The following is a 17,141-nucleotide window of genomic DNA, read 5'->3' on the forward strand; positions in this document are numbered from 1 at the left end:
TTTTATGAACAAACATTTTAATAAAATCATTCATGTCTTAAGCTCCTGACCCTCTGTGGGAACCAAAGAATCGTAGTATTTGCTCTCATGAGTAATTTCAAAGAATTTCCATCCCCAATGGCACCCTATTCCCTTTATAGTACACTACTTTTGACCAGGGCCATAGGGTTCTGGTCAAAAGTAGTGTACTCTATAAAGAATAGGGTGCCATTTAGATTTTGCATTTGTATGTGAGCGACAGGACTTTTTACATTTGCGTTATTAAACCTACCTGTCCTTTGCCCTCTAGAAAATATTTTAGAAAGTAAATTATTAATTCATGTATTCTTTCTTGTGATATTTATGTCATCATTTTGTGCCTTCTTTAGTTACTGAGGGGAGGTTAGGAGAGTAGGGGCAGCTGTATGAGCGAAAACAATGATGCACACTAAGTACTACAACGTTTGTGAAAAGCACTGATACTATTCCGAGGCATACGAGGGGGGAAAACATGCCTCCCTTGGAGAGGAGAAACACTGTAAACCAATGGTAGGACAGCAGCATTTAGATTTTCTTCTGTTGAAAAAAAATATATATATATTATTTGTCTTGGTCTTATAATCAATGTATTTTGACAGGTTTTGCTTGCTTAACTTCTTCAAAAAAATGAAACCACTCAATCCTTTTATGTGATTGCTTGTTCAAACCCCCGTTTTTGTCTCTTTTTGAAAATAATTTTAACTGGAAATATGTACAATACATATGCTATGTTCGTCAAATCAGGATCAGGAGGTTCACAGGTTTTTTCGTGTCCTTTTTTTTTCTTTAAAAGGATGAAACTAGCATGTACATATGAAATAGTGACTGAATTCGAAACTCCCATGAATTCTTTCAGTATCTGAAGATTGCTGTATATTTTATGAGTAATAAAATAAAGAAATGAGTTATGTTATTTAATAATGAACTATGGGTTATCTGTTTTATGTGACAACCGCAGTATCAATTTCTAGGTGACAGTGGTGCTAATCCCAAAAGAAAGGCTACATACAAAAAGGAACAAGAAGTCTATTGGCAAAGTGATGAATATTGCATGTACCTTGGCCTAACGGTGTGGGTTATGTATTTTATTTTTCATGGCGTCCTCAACATTACAGTTTTAAGGGCAACAATAGCCTAAATTTGTTTACAACTCGCAGGATTTCCATACGTGAGCTTTCAACAACACAGAGTGTTGCATCAGCACGAGATCGAAAGTGCGTCAAATCTGTACAGCATTGTTACGTCATCACTGATAAATGTTGAAACTGATCAAAAACCGCTGGAGCGAGTGCTGGAGGATTGCGTTTGTTTTCGCTTTGGATGCGCGTTCATTTTGGCAAGGAAATGTGCTGATTTTGCAAGGAGATGGAGAATAAAGAGTTCAAGGTAGACATGTTATTTATTTTTAAATCTTCAATTATATTAATTACTGTGTAATATTTATTTATTTAATTTATTTATTTAATATTATTACAAAGTAATATTGTTTAACAAATGAAATAATGTGCTATTCATGCTGTAATATCAAACTAGAAAGTATATGGCCGGGGAGTCATGAGAGTTGGCTAAAGGTACAGTAGGGTCAAATGGGGGTCAAAGGTTATGACAGCACCTTCATAAATTCGTCCAAAATGGCACCCTATTCCCTATGTAGGCTAGTGTACTACTTTTGACCAGGAGCCATAGAAGGGTTGGCTGACGTCACGAAAATGATGCTCGCGCATCGATGGCCGGAAGTCGTGTATCTTGTTATGATTCTGTACCTCAGCTAACAACAAGCTGCCATGTGGGGAATCGTAGCTCTATGGCATGTTTCAGCTCGTTGTATGGTGTTATTGATACCATGTCTTGTTTTGAGGTGTTTTGACTGATATCATGTCTATGCAATGACTAAAATTCGCTACCTAGCTAACCAACAACAACTGTAACAATGTATTTGAGACGAGTTCATTGTTCAAATGTATTTATGTTTGCATTAAACATTTAGAGACTAAATATAGTTTACATGTTGTCTAAGTCAAACCCTGTCTATTTTGCCCCATAGTTGCATGCCAGTTTTGTTGCTAAACAACCAACCCCTCTATAGAGTGTTACAGTGGAGGTGTGATAATACCCATAAAACCTAGCGGTCAAACAGGGAAATGGTTCCAATCGTTTTTCCACCATTAATTTTTCCCATAGGCGATTTTAGAAACACATAAAATATTTTATTTTATTTATTTTTTTATTTTATTTCACCTTTATTTAACCAGGTAAGCCAGTTGAGAACAGGTTCTCATTTACAACTGCGACCTGGCCAAGATAAAGCAAAGTAGTGCAATAAAAACAACACAGAGTTACATATGGGGTAAAAAAACATAAAGTCAGAAATACAACAGAAAATATATATACAGTGTGTGCAAATGTAGCAAGTTATGGAGGTAAGGCAATAAATAGGCTATAGTGCAGAATAATTACAATAGTATTAACACTGGAATGCTAGATGTGCAAGAGATTATGTGCAAATAGAGCTACTGAGGTGCAAAAGAGCAAAATAAATAACAATATAGGGATGAGGTAGTTGGGTGGGCTAATTTCAGATGGGCTGTGTACAGGTGCAGTGATCGGTAAGGTGCTCTGACAACTGATGCTTAAAGTTATTGAGGGAGATAAGAGTCTCCAGCTTCAGAGATTTTTGCAATTCGTTCCAGTCATTGGCAGCAGAGAACTGGAAGGAATGGCGGCCAAAGGAGGTGTTGGCTTTGGGAATGACCAGTGAGATATACCTGCTGGAGCGCAGACTACGGGTGGGTGCTGCTATGGTGACCAATGAGCTAAGATAAGGCGGGGATTTGCCTAGCAGTGATTTATAGATGGCCTGGAGCCAGTGGGTTTGACGACGAACATGTAGTGAGGACCAGCCAACAAGAGCGTACAGGTCACAGTGGTGGGTAGTGTATGGGGCTTTGGAGACAAAACGGATGGCACTGTGATAGACTACATCCAATTTGCTGAGTAGAGTGTTGGAGGCTATTTTGTAAATGACATCGCCGAAGTCAAGGATCGGTAGGATAGTCAGTTTTACGAGGGCATGTTTGGCAGCATGAGTGAAGGAGGCTTTGTTGCGAAATAGGAAGCCGATTCTAGATTTAACTTTGGATTGGAGATTCTTTATGTGAGTCTGGAAGTTGAGTTTACAGTCTAACCAGACACCTAGATATTTGTAGTTGTCCACATACTCTAGGTCAGACCCGTCGAGAGTGGTGATTCTAGTTGGGTGGGCGGGTGCTAGCAGCGTTCGATTGAAAAGCATGCATTTAGTTTTACTAGTGTTTAAGAGCAGTTGAAGGCTACTGAAGGATTGTTGTATGGCATTGAAGCTCGTTTGGAGGTTTGTTAACACAGTGTCCAATGAAGGGCCAGATGTATACAAAATGGTGTCGTCTGCGTAGAGGTGGATCTGAGAGTCACCAGCAGCAAGAGCGACATCATTGATATACACGGAGAAAAGTGTCGGCCCAAGAATTGAACCCTGTGGCACCCCCATAGAGACTGCCATAGGTCCAGACAACAGGCCCTCCGATTTGACACACTGAACTCTATCTGAGAAGTAGTTGGTGAACCAGGCGAGGCAGTCATTTGAGAAACCAAGGCTATTTAGTCTGCCAATAAGAATGCGGTGGTTGACAGAGTCGAAAGCCTTGGCCAGGTCGATGAAGACGGCTGCACAGTACTGTCTATTATCAATCGCGGTTATAATATCGTTTAGGACCTTGAGCGTGGCTGAAGTGCACCCGTGACCAGCTCGGAAACCGGATTGCATAGCGGAGAAGGTACGGTGGTATTCGAAATGGTCGATGATCTGTTTGTTAACTTGGCTTTCGAATACTTTCGAAAGGCAGGGCAGGATGGATATAGGTCTGTAGCAGTTTGGATCTAGAGTGTCACCCCCTTTGAAGAGGGGGATGACCGCGGCAGCTTTCCAATCTCTGGGGATCTCAGACGTTATGAAAGAGAGGTTGAACAGACTAGTAATAGGGGTTGCGACAATTTCGGCGGCTAGTTTTAGAAAGAAAGGGTCCAGATTGTCTAGCCCAGCTGATTTGTAGGGGTCCAGATTTTGCAGCGCTTTCAAAACATCAGCTGTCTGAATTTGTGTGAAGGAGAAGCGGGGGGGGCATGGGCAAGTTGCAGCAGAGGGTGCAGAGTTGGTGGCCGGGTTAGTGGTAGCCAGATGGAAAGCATGGCCAGCTGTAGCAAAATGCTTGTTGAAATTCTCGATTATTGTAGATTTATCGGTGGTGATAGTGTTTCCTAGCCTCAGTGCAGTGGGCAGCTGGGAGGAAGTGCTCTTATTCTCCATGGACTTTACAGTGTCCCAAAACTTTTTGGAGTTAGTGCTACAGGATGCAAATTTCTGTTTGAAAAAGTTAGCCTTTGCTTTCCTGACTGCTTGTGTATATTGGTTCCTAACTTCCCTGAAAAGTTGCATATCGCGGGGGCTATTTGATGCTAATGCTGTACGCCACAGGATGTTTTTGTGCTGGTCAAGGGCAGTCAAGTCTGAGGAGAACCAGGGGCTATATCGGTTCTTAGTTCTGTATTTTTTGAATGGGGCATGTTTATTTAAGATTGAGAGGAAATTACTTTTAAGGAACAACCAGGCATCCTCTACTGACGGAATGAGATCTATATCCATCCAGGATACCTGGGCCAGGTCAATTAGGAAGGCCTCCTCGCTAAAGTGTTTTAGGGAGCGTTTGACAGTGATGAGGGGTGGTCGTTTGACCGCGGACCCGTTACGGACGCAGGCAATAAGGCAGTGATCGCTGAGATCCTGGTTGAAGACAGCTGAGGTGTATTTAGAGGGTATGTTAGTCAGGATGATATCTATGAGGGTACCCATGTTTACGGATTTAGGGTTGTACCTGGTAGTTTCGTTGATAATTTGCGTGAGGTTGAGGGCATCTAGCTTGGATTGTAGGATGGCTGGGGTATTAAGCATATCCCAATTTAGGTCACCAAGCAGTACAAACTCTGAGGATAAATGGGGGGCAATCAATTCACATATGGTGTCCAGGGCACAGCTGGGGGCTGAGGGGGGTCTGTAGCAAGCGGCAACAGTGAGAGACTTATTTCTGGAAAGGTGGATTTTTAGAAGTAGAAGCTCAAACTGTTTGGGCACAGACCTGGATAGTATGATAGAGCTCTGCAGGCTATCTCTACAGTAGATTGCAACTCCACCCCCTTTGGCAGTTCTATCTAGACGGAAAATGTTATAGTTGGGGATGGAAATTTCAGAATTTCTGGTGGCCTTCCTGAGCCAGGATTCAGACACTGCTAGAACATCAGGGTTGGCAGAGTGTGCTAACGCAGTGAATAACTCAAACTTAGGAAGTAGACTTCTGATATTTATGTGCAAGAAACCAAGACTTTTGCGATTACAGAAGTCATCAAATGATAGCGCCTGGGGAGTAGGAGTGATACTGAGGGCTGCAGGGCCTGGGTTAGCCTCTACATCACCAGAGGAACAGAGGAGGACTAGAATAAGGATACGGCTAAAGGCTTTAAGAACTGGTCTTCTAGTGCGTTGGGTACATAGAATAAAGGGGGCAGATTTCCGGGTGTTATAGAAAAGATTCAGGGCATTATGTACAGACAAGGATATGGAAGGATATGAGTAAAGTGGAGGTAAACCTAAGCGTTGGGTAACAATGAAAGAGATAGCATCGCTGGAGTCATCAATTGAGTCGGTCTCCGCGTGTATAGGGGGAGGTGCAAAGGAGCTATCTAAGGCAGGTTTAGCTAGGCTGGGGGGTCTACAGTGATATAGTACAATTAGAAATAACCGAAACAACAATAAACTAACCATGTTTGGGCTGAGGCTAAACATAAACAGGATGTAGTACCGTAAAAAGGAACAGTCCAGCAGATATCAGCTGTATAGCTGAGTTATCATAAGGTCCGGTGGTGAAGCACTAGTAAGAGGCCACGGCTAGCGTGTGCTAGCGGGCCAGGGCTAGCAGATGGATGGAATCTTCGTGGTTAACGTCGTAACCACATCAGACGATTTCGTCGGCAGACCAGTCGTGTAGGATCGGCGGGGCTCCGTGTCAACACTAGGTGGTCCCGTCCGGTTGACAGAGAGGTAGATAGCCGGGAGATGGGCCTAGCTCAGGATGATTAGCCAGACCACAGCGTCCGTTTTGTTGTAGCCAGCTGGTAGCGATGAATCCGGAGTTAAAGGTCCAGTGATTCAGTGATTCCGGCGGAAAAACTGATATGTTCTGGGTCGATAACGCGCTGTGTTTTTTCCCGCGGAAAAAAATCCAATGTTCTGGGTGAAACACCGCTAGCTGTGGCTAATAGCAAGTAGCTAGTTAGCTGGCTAGCTAGTTTCAACTGGAGATTCTAGATTCTAGATAAAGGTAAGTCGATAATAGAATCCGTTCCACATTGAGTGAGGCGGGTTGCAGGAAAGTATATTTTGTAGAAGGATGAAAAGTCTGATAGGGAAATATGTACGAAAAATACAAAAAACAGGGTATTTACAGGCTATTTACAGACACACGACAGAAACAGGACTGCACTACTTCGCCATCTTGGAAAAAAAGTGGCGTGACGTTTTTGTAACCATGTAAATCTCTGTCGGACAAGTTGATGTATTTGATGTATTTTTCTATTACATGTATGACATTTCATTGAGATATTTTGTGTTTTAATGACGCAAAATTGAATTACAGCCTAACTCTGCTTTCTGTTGTCGCCAGCAGGCTGCAGTGGTGACCTTCACTACCGTGACCCACAAGGATGAAACTTCCCAGACCAGCCTCACCCTCAGCAGGGGAAAGAGAAGCTACCCAGACCTACACACCTTTGTGCAGGGCATGAAGGACGAGTAAGTTGCTCTTTGGCTTCCCCATGCATCCCCTAGATATGTTCCCTATCTCAATTGCATACTCCTCGTGTCCTCTCTTCTCAAAACCCATTGGATGAGAAAGCCAGAGGTCCCGCCCTTCTGACCTTCTCATCCAATGGGTTTTGAGAAGGAGGCGAGGAGATTGAGAGTCTCCCATAGTCTCGGGCCAATACAAAGGACTCAACGGACCAAATAACCAATCAGGGATGTCTGGGTGTGGCCTAGTTCCATAGAGGTCCATCCATAACGTAGTCTAAGATAATAGAGGTAATGTCCATCCATAACGTAATCTAAGATAATAGAGGTAATGTCCATCCATAACGTAATCTAAAATAATAGAGGTAATGTCCATCCATAACGTAATCTAAAATAATAGAGGTAATGTCCATCCATAACGTAATCTAAAATAATAGAGGTAATGTCCATCCATAACGTAATCTAAAATCATAGAGGTAATGTCCATCCATAACGTAATCTAAAATAATAGAGGTAATGTCCATCCATAACGTAGTCTAAGATAATAGAGGTAATGTCATGTAGTTCATTGTGTACTTGCATTTATTTACTTTTCAGCCATTGGAATCTGCTGAGTGAGAATATGCGTGCCGGGGTGAGTTATAGTCACCTCTAAAGTAGTTAATGTTGGTAAAATGGACCAAACATTAATTTGTGGAAATCCTGCAGGACCTTTAATCCTGAACCACTGCTTTAATTGACTAGCTTGAGTAAATGGTTCTACGTTTTATATCAGTGCAGCCCCTTTAACAAACTAACTCTGTATGGTCTTTTAACATTGCAGATGAGCAGACATGAGTTTAGTGCCAAGTGCATGGATATTGTAGCATGGGTGATGGAGTCTACATCCACTGTGGTTGTTCCCGCCCTTGACCTCACCATGCAGATAGAGCTCTCTGATTCGCCAAGCTCTTCTGGATCAGGAAGTAATGAGGCAGGAGAGGTGACCTCTCTTGGCCGCAGCGTCAGATTCAGCTGTAGTGGAGGACCCAGCAGGTGCACCAGCGCCAGAACCGCCTGCAGCACACGCACTCCCACGCCTTTCCCCTCCTCTCACAGGTACCTAGCCCTATCCATGCCTCTAACAGGTACCTAGCCCTATCCATGCCTCTCACAGGTACCTAGCCCTATCCGCTCCTCTCAAAGGTACCTAGCCCTATCCTCTCCTCGCACAGGTACCTAGCCCTATCCCCTCCTCTCAAAGGTACCTACCCCTATCCCCTCCTCTCACAGGTACCTACCCCTATCCACGCCTCTCAAAGGTACCTAGCCCTATCCCCTCCTCTCACAGGTACCTACCCCTATCCACGCCTCTCAAAGGTACCTAGCCCTATCCCCTCCTTTCACAGGTACCTAGCCCTATCCCCTCCTCTCACAGGTACCTACCCCTATCCACGCCTCTCACAGGTACCTAGCCCTATCCCCTCCTCTCACAGGTACCTAGCCCTATCCCCTCCTCTCACAGGTACCTAGCCCTATCCCCTCCTCTCACAGGTACCTACCCCTATCCCCTCCTCTCACAGGTACCTACCCCTATCCACGCCTCTCACAGGTACCTAGCCCTATCCCCTCCTCTCACAGGTACCTACCCCTATCCACGCCTCTCACAGGTACCTAGCCCTATCCCCTCCTCTCACAGGTACCTAGCCCTATCCCCTCCTCTCACAGGTACCTAGCCCTATCCATGCCTCTAACAGGTACCTAGCCCTATCACCTCCTCTCACAGGTACCTAGCCCTATCCACGCCTCTCACAGGTACCTAGCCTTATCCATGCCTCTCACAGGTACCTAGCCCTATCCATGCCTCTAACAGGTACCTAGCCCTATCCATGCCTCTCACAGGTACCTAGCCCTATCCCCTCCTCTCAAAGGTACCTAGCCCTATCCTCTCCTCTCACAGGTACCTAGCCCTATCCCCCTCCTCTCAAAGGTACCTAGCCCTATCCTCTCCTCTCACAGGTACCTACCCCTATCCCCTCCTCTCACAGGTACCTACCCCTATCCACGCCTCTCAAAGGTACCTAGCCCTATCCCCTCCTCTCACAGGTACCTACCCCTATCCACGCCTCTCAAAGGTACCTAGCCCTATCCCCTCCTTTCACAGGTACCTAGCCCTATCCCCTCCTCTCACAGGTACCTACCCCTATCCACGCCTCTCACAGGTACCTAGCCCTATCCCCTCCTCTCACAGGTACCTAGCCCTATCCCCTCCTCTCACAGGTACGTAGCCCTATCCCCTCCTCTCACAGGTATCTAGCCCTATCCCCTCCTCTCACAGATACCTAGCTCTATCCCCTCCTCTTTTTGCAGGTATTTCCTGTTATAGGTACAAATATCCATTCCAGATCCACTTAGTGAGAAATACTACTTAGATACTACACAACCACTCTAAAACGTTTACTCTGAATGTTAATGTTTGCTCTGAGTGTGGTTTGAGATGGTTCACAATGCTTCCTTTGAATAACAATAACAAGGTTGAGTTTGTGTCCCAAATTCTTGGATCATATTTTTTATTTTGTTACCATATACTATTCATTTATGTTGTGCATTCTGCAGGTCCATGACCTCTTTGCTAAGTGAGAATGAAGAGCGATATGTCTCCTCACCTGAGGGTGGCGATAGAGAGATGAGACACAGACAACACTCAGCACCACTGAGATCTGTGTTTGGCATCTCTGAGGACTCTGTCTTCGACATGGTCCAGAGCGGCCAGTCGCAGGGTGACATCGTACCGCTGCCCAAACGGAGTAGACAGGAGAAATACAGACCTAGCAAAATGTCAACGGATGGCAAGTTTATGATGGGTATTGTCGAGTTGGTTATAAACCTTCTCAACTCCAGATTGGCTGAGCTAATGCGAAGTGTCAGTCAGGGAACTCTAGTTCTGCTGACTGGAAGTATCTCAGCAAGTCAACAGTTTGCCCAAGAGATGCTAAGCATGGCGACTTCTAAGATGTATTCCCATGCCATAGAGCATATTGCGCTCGGCCACAAGTCTCCCCTTGAGTTAGAGAGGGAGCTTGAGGCCATCTTGGGTCCTCTGGCTGGACAGGTCATAGTCATCATCATAGATAGCATCATCAAGGCTAAAGCCAACGGAGGAAATGAGGGGAGAGCGTCCAGCCCCTTGACCTATTTTCTAACTGCCATTTCGGCAGAAATACAAAGCCTAGTGGTTCACAGATCGGCTAGCAGACCATCCACCAGACTGTCCAACAACGACCCACTGCTGAACATTTCCAAGTCAAAGGTCTTAAGATCAGTTCTGCTCAAAATGGCAGAGCTCTTTGGCCAAGGTCCAAGTGAAACCTGTCTAGTTCCACTAGTCCAGAGTCAGTCCAACAACTCAATTTGCGACTGGACTGTGAATGCAGGCACCATTCATCCAAGTACATTTCTGTCCGACAACAGAGTGACAGAAGTGTCATCCGATGTTGTGGATCTTGTACTTGAGGTTTTTTGGATAACAGGATTTTTGGATAACAGGAACCCGTCAAGGCCACAGAGTGCCTGCTCCCACAACTCAGCTAGTGGAGCAATAGATATGAGAGCTCTTGCTGGGGACTTGGTCAGACAGGTGTCTGTCAAACTCAGCCCATTTGTCTCTGAGAGTCAACTCTCCACCATGTCCATGACAGATCTGTCATCATCTTTTTCTGACTCCACCTTGAAGCAGTTGTGTTCTCGCTCTGTTGTTGCTCTGGCAACTGCCTGTCAAGCAATCAAAACAGAGCTCGAGAACCAGAGACCTACCAACCTGGCAGCCAGAGACCTACTATCGTCTCTGGTAGAGACCATTGAGGACATGGATATCTCTGACATCCTCCAGGGCCCGTCGGCCATTTTGGAGGAGGCTGCTGTGATAAAGCACCCAGAGATGTCCACCTCGACAATATACAGATCTCTGCTTCTCGACTCATCTCTCGCCTCCTCTAAGATGGTCACTGAGAGCATTATCTTCAACAACCCATGCCCATCAGAGGAGAATGTGAGTATTCAGAAGGAGCTCCCTGCTGATAAAGTTGACATCCTCCATGGTCAACCAGTGGAGGAGTATATTGTCAAAGCTGAGCAATGCATCACTCAGGTCATTCAGGATGCAGCTGTGACATATACTGCTGCGCTGGATAAAACCGACACTTGTGGAAAACTGTCGGAAATCCTATCTGTCCATGTTTCCTCAGAGAATATTGAGGAGGCATCCTCTGATCTCTTTGGTGGAATTATTTCCGAACTGCATGAGGTATCTGAGGTCAATAAGGCCTCCATGCGTACGAAATCAGGTCGCAAAATGTTCTGGGTGGAAGTGAGTTCAGGTTCCCAGAAGATTTATACCAAAACCCTGGACAAACTAAGGAAGCTGTTCACCTCCCACCATCTCACTGAGGGAAAAAAATACTCCTGTGCAAATCGAGCTTTCTGCAACTGGACTACTTGTAACTGAGGCCACTGTGCAGGAATCTCCTGTAACTGAGGCCACTTTGGCAGTGTCTCCTGTACAGAAGACAGACAGTAAGACCCCTTCTAAGTCCCCAGCCTCAGCCTACCAGCTCACCCTCGACACCTGCACTAAAGGGGTAATCAAACAGGTGATCTCGGTGCTGAGGGTGGACACTTCAAAGGAAGACTGCTCCGCTTCCGTTGGGGAGAGCACGTCAAATTCATCCTTCGACTTCAACCAGAAGTTGGACTCGATAATTTCGAAATTGGAGGACCTCACCATTTCGAGTGATGTGACGTCAGCCGAGATTGCCACACTCACGCGATCTCTTAGTGCAGCCAGCAGAACCTCTAACATTTCCATCCAGAGCTTTCACAGTGCTGAGTTCCGAGCTAAGGCCAAACACATTGTGAGTGAGACCATTCTCAGAGCTGCTAGCAAAGCCAGCCATTCTTTGCTACAGAGCATGCCTAGCACCACCTTCTCACACCATGCGGTTTCTACAGCCGAAGATATAGTAAATATTATCATGCAAGACCTTGAAAGTGTATCCCAGTACACTGTGGACGACGCAGACTCCTTCCCACTAGGATAGAAAAAGCTGGAGTTCCAGCTCAAACCCAGAGTTGTCTTTGACAACTTATTGGATGCTGCTCAAACCATGTACCACAGAGTAAAGGATAGACTGAACATCTTTTTCTCTTTTCCACCAGTGTCAGTCACCACAGCCAAATATGTGCTGGACTCCGCCCCTGTGGAGACACTCAGACGTTCTAAGTCCGCTGACACTGCTCTTGTTGAGGACAGGAGCCGCCCTCCGTCTGTGAGAAGTGAGAAGCCTTTGTCAAAAGTCTGTTTGGCTAAAAGGTCTAAAACCCTTCTGTCTTCGAGTGGCTCTTCAACAGACCACCATGTAATTGACACATGCAGTGAGGATGTCACTCTGCCCACCAGGAGTATGTCAGTTGTGAGCAACAACAGTTTGAAGAGAGCCTCTCCTCTCCACGGCAGTGGATTGAGTGAAAATTGCAAACCTCTTGTGGCTCTAAAAGACGTAACAGTGGCAGTCAGCCAAGAAGGCTTTAGCAAAACTGCAAAGAAGACGCTCAGCTTGATCCTAAATGTGATCAAGTGTAGAGTGGCCAACTCTGAGAGTTCATCTGTTGGGCAGATTGCAAGTGAGGAGTGTCTGATAGCCACTAACATGTTAGACTCTGTACTGGAGAGCCTTGACCAGTTGCCTGACATGAGCGCTGCCGATGAAATCACAAGGACAGAATCCCATACCTCTATCGCAATGGACGAGACAGGTTCACGGTCAACGCTTGTGAGCCAACAAGAAATAAACATATCTGACACCAATATCATAGTGAAAACTATAATGGACACATTGAAGACGGACGACCCAGAGATGACTTCAGCAGAAGAACATCTGGATAGGCTCCTGTCAGTTGAAGCCCTTCAAGGTGCATCTGGCAACCTGATCGCAAAGGTCCATGGTCTCATTCAGGAGATAACCATAAACCGCCAGCTTCAATCCATGGTTGGCCACAGAAGCCTCTCTCAACCAGCGCTGCCTAAACCAGCCCTGAGGAAGCTGTCAAAGGACGATGCCTCAGAGCTCATTTACAACTTTGCCCAGACTTCTGTTAGGAGACTCCTGGGGCAGTGTATGGGAAGGCCTATGCCACCATCGGCTGAAATGGTTTTGGATCAGGTCATCAAGTTGATGACAGACGTGGTGATGGACAGCCTGACTTATGTGTCCAAGTCTACAATGGAGGATGGTAAGTGAAAGTACCTATTTTCATCTGCATAGGACTTAATTGTAACATGATGCTCAATACATTGCGTTTTATGATGTGAAATTCACTGGTTGTGTCCAAAATGGCACCTTCTTCCATATTTAGTGCACTACTTTTGACCAGACCCTATGGGCCCTGGTCAAAAGTAGTGCACTATAAAGTGAAGAGAATGCCATTTGGGATGCAGTGACTGACTTCAATGGCTGCGTCCTCTTCTCCCAGTTATTGTACACAGGTCGGTCACACTAGCGTGCTCTTCTCACTCAGACACCAGCAATGCCACAAGTGACATCACTCATGGTGTTGTAGCTGACCTTAATGCTACTGAGGAATTCCCTGCCAGGAGCCTTAGCCCGGCTGATGTAAAGGCTGACGGCATGGCCCGTCTTCCCTCTGCCAGAGGGGAAGAGACTAAGAAGAACAGGAAGTGGCGTTTCCTACCGAAAATGCATAAGTTTCCAAAGATCATGATTAAGGTAGGGTGCTCTGTGTTTTGAGATTACCTCTGTAAGGCAGGGCTGAAATTTACCCTACAGATTCACTACACCCCTATTGTCTCTCAGCATTAGAACAAAACTGTTGTCATTGTCTTTAGGAGGTTGAGTGAGGACGCTGTAATGCAATCCTAATACACATGGGAGAGAGTCAATGGTTATGTCCCAAATGGCACCCTATTCCCTATATAGTGCACGACTTTTTACCAGAGCTCTCTGGGCCCTTGTCAAAAGTAGTGCCTTACGTAGCGAATAGGGTGCCTTTTAGGATGCACACTCTGTATTTTACACAGGCTCAGTTGTCCTGATGTGTTTTGTCAACAGCTGTTCAAGACAAAAGGGAAACCGAAGAGACATCCAGAACAGGATGCTCTGCCTACCAAACGTCTCAGAGAGACTCATATTTCACAGGGTAAGTGATAAGCATCGATAATGTCATATTGATGTATCACCCTATGACAAGCTTGTTAAAACAGTGACAACAGATACAGGCAGACCGACGGACAGACATGCAGACAGACAGGCAGACTGACAGGCAGACGGACGGGCAGACAGACAGACAGGCAGACAAAAAGACAGGCAAACAGGCAGACAGACAGACGGACAGGCAGACGGACAGGCAGGCAGGCAGACAGACAGACAGACAGACAGACAGACAGACTGACGGACAGACAGACAGACAGGCAGACAGGCATACAGACGGACAGACAGGCAGACGGACAGACAGGCAGACAGGCAGACAGACGGACAGGCAGACGGACAGACGGACAGACGGACAGACACAAACACACACATTCATTTTCTGATTATGAAATGTTCTTATGACAGATGCTGAGTGTGAGGTTCCAGAGGTTCCATCCACTTCCCCACCCAAGGAGGACCTGACAACCACACCGGCCCCTGCTCCCCAGGAGTCCCAGTCCCGTAAACGCCCACTCATAGTCAGGGTGTTACACGCTCTCTCCAGAGCCATCTCCAAACCATTCAGAGGAGCTTCTGGGAAGAAGAATTAGCCAAATGCCTGATTTTATTAATATGATATTTTAATCAGAGCCTTTATTTAATAAAACATTACTGCATTGATTTCTGTCTATAGTAGTCTTCATGTATGTGCAAGATAACGGTAAAGTACTTCAAACCACATAGTCAAAAGTATTCATAGTGAAGTACCGTTTATGATTATTGATTGTGGAAATACACATAATACAGAAAAGTTGTTGTCACATATAAAGACAGACATAAAGGAGAACTCCGTAGACCAGTCACATTCTCAAGCCATAACTAAATCCATGAATGGATCTCCTATAAGATGACAGGAGAACATTTGTAACACTTTCTATGAAGCCTATATCTATAATGCATACACTCAAGTCATTTACATTTTACATTTTAGTCATTTAGCAGAAGCTCTTATCCAGAGCGACTTACAGTTAGTGAGTGCATACATTTTTTTTTCATACTGTCATACACTCATAATGACTTAATTGAGTTAAGTGTTAAGTAAAGTGCAGTTATAAACACATAATGAGGGCTTATTATGTATTTCTTGCAATAAAAAAAGAAAAATGCTACTAGTTTATTAAATATTCATGACTGCTATTGCACGGCTCATGTCCACACTTCTGTACAATAGGGGGCAGTAATGCACCATAACGTTGGATGCCAACTGCCTATAAACCCCACTGAAGAAGAAAAAGCTACTCATGTAATGCATGCTGGAAAGCAGACAAAACTAATGATTTGCAAGAGATCTAAACACGATTTATAAGCTACTGAACAACAAGTCCAAGAAATCATTGCTAACCGCGTTTGCACTTTGAACAGATTTCTCGACAATAATAATGGAAGATGTGACTGGGGCTCAGCTCATTGCAGAGGCACTAAAAGCTCAGGTGAAGTGTGTGCAATATATATAAAAGAGTGTTATACTGTGTAACCGTGTTGCTAATAATATATTAGTCGCTGATCATGTCCTTGGCAGTGAGAATGTAACACTATGAGTTGTGAAAGTGTGCCATAGGTCATTGCACTGGTATAGCTAACTATTAATATTGTTGTAGAAAAACATTTAGATGTTTATGTGGAATAGTATATGTTAACACCCTTGTTGATGCATGCCAATGTGTGTGTCAATGCAAAGAAAATCTAAACTACATTGTAACAATTCATATACAATTCAGTATGAAAATGTATGCACTCACTAACTGTAAATCGCTCTGGATAAGAGCGTCTGCTAAATGACTAAAAATGTTTAAAAAAAAGGTAAATATACTGTATCTACATGTAACTCTCTACAGAATGTAGAATATATGTTTGGAATAGTTGGTGTTCCAGTCATTGAAGTAGCTAAGGCAGCTCAAGCCTCAGGAATCAAGTATGTGGGAATGCGCAATGAACAAGCCATAAGCCACCTTTTTATTACTAAACCAGCTCTCCCCAAATCATGTGATATTAACTACCCGTACATAGACTACAGGAGCGTGTAGTGTGTGAGGGTCAGTTTCATAGCTTTTTTGCATTGCTAATTATGTCTGCCTGTCTGTCTGACCCTTTGTGTGTCTTATTTTTCCTCCACTGATGATGATATCCAATCTGTTTATTCTTACTTTTGTGAGTCAGTACCCAAGAACAACACAGTCATTTTTCAGAACACAATGAGAATTTCTCAGAATGACAGTTTGTTTTACACCACTGTGCTAGTACAGGATAAAGTTGAGCTGAAGGGGATGTTAGATAGTGGGTCCATGGCTACTACTCTGCGCGCAGATATTGTACCTCGGTTGAGGGAGGCAGGAGTGGTAGAGGGGAACTTTCTAGCTCCTTCAGACATCATCCTGGTGGGTTGTAGTGGGAACAAACTAGCCCAGTGGGCATGTGTGACTTAAAAATTCAACTTTATGGCTTCTGTTATGTAGTCCCAGTGCTTATTGTTGATGGGAAGGTTGATGAACTCATTGTGGGAACTAATGTGTTGAAGTCTCTGATTAGACAGTGAGTTTCTATGTGCTCACGCAGGTGCCCGAGAGCTGTGGCTGCACCAAGGGCTAAGCTATTGTGTGTTGTCTCTTCGTGTACAGGTATGTCATTTATTTTGTCAGAATTATGTTGTATATCATTTTACTTGTATTGTATAGTGTGTTGTTAGGCACTGAATGTGTGCATGCAGCACCTGTTCTCTTTGCCTGACCTTCAACTAGCAAGGTGCCCGAGAGCTGTGGCTGCACCAAGAGCTAACATATTGTGTGTTGTCTCTTCGTGTGCAGGTCGAATAAAAATTATCCAACCATCAGAATTCCAGTTGTGGCAGTGTCCTAATTACGTGACCTGCCGACTGGTCAGCTCAAGCCGACTGCCGGAGCTGTGCATGTGGATGAGGTGCACGACCTGCGCATGTGAATTTGTTGATGGCTTACTGTAAGTGAATATATACTGTAAACAGTGAAAGTGAATGTAGCATATTCATTAAATAC

General features: G+C 44.7%; 2 protein-coding genes across 4 annotated transcripts; both read left to right on the forward strand.

Moving 5' to 3' along the window:
- The first annotated feature begins 1,316 nt into the window (after nucleotides 1-1,316).
- Nucleotides 1,317-11,381, forward strand: LOC123487276. 2 transcript variants are annotated; one of them, XM_045218455.1, is made up of 5 exons: nucleotides 1,317-1,404; nucleotides 6,768-6,895; nucleotides 7,490-7,526; nucleotides 7,716-7,990; nucleotides 9,488-11,381. In XM_045218455.1, exons 1-5 carry the CDS (start codon nucleotides 1,384-1,386, stop codon nucleotides 11,373-11,375), a joined length of 2,349 nt encoding a protein of 782 aa, XP_045074390.1. In that variant the 5' UTR covers nucleotides 1,317-1,383; the 3' UTR covers nucleotides 11,376-11,381. The 2 variants fall into 2 exon arrangements, with proteins under 2 accessions (XP_045074390.1, XP_045074391.1); XM_045218456.1 differs by having other exon boundaries at nucleotides 1,328-1,404; nucleotides 6,771-6,895.
- A 23-nt stretch (nucleotides 11,382-11,404) lies between these two features.
- Nucleotides 11,405-14,754, forward strand: LOC121560579. Of its 2 annotated transcripts, none has more exons than XM_045218458.1 (4): nucleotides 11,405-13,159; nucleotides 13,445-13,653; nucleotides 13,996-14,083; nucleotides 14,500-14,754. In XM_045218458.1, the coding sequence occupies exons 1-4, from the start codon at nucleotides 12,034-12,036 to the stop codon at nucleotides 14,682-14,684; spliced, it is 1,608 nt and encodes a 535-aa protein (XP_045074393.1). In that variant the 5' UTR covers nucleotides 11,405-12,033; the 3' UTR covers nucleotides 14,685-14,754. The 2 variants fall into 2 exon arrangements, with proteins under 2 accessions (XP_045074393.1, XP_045074392.1); XM_045218457.1 differs by having other exon boundaries at nucleotides 11,961-13,159; nucleotides 13,400-13,653.
- Nucleotides 14,755-17,141: the final 2,387 nt, after the last annotated feature.

The sequence above is a fragment of the Coregonus clupeaformis genome, unplaced genomic scaffold, assembly GCF_020615455.1.
Source record: "Coregonus clupeaformis isolate EN_2021a unplaced genomic scaffold, ASM2061545v1 scaf1593, whole genome shotgun sequence".
Classification (NCBI taxonomy): Eukaryota; Metazoa; Chordata; class Actinopteri; order Salmoniformes; family Salmonidae; genus Coregonus; species Coregonus clupeaformis.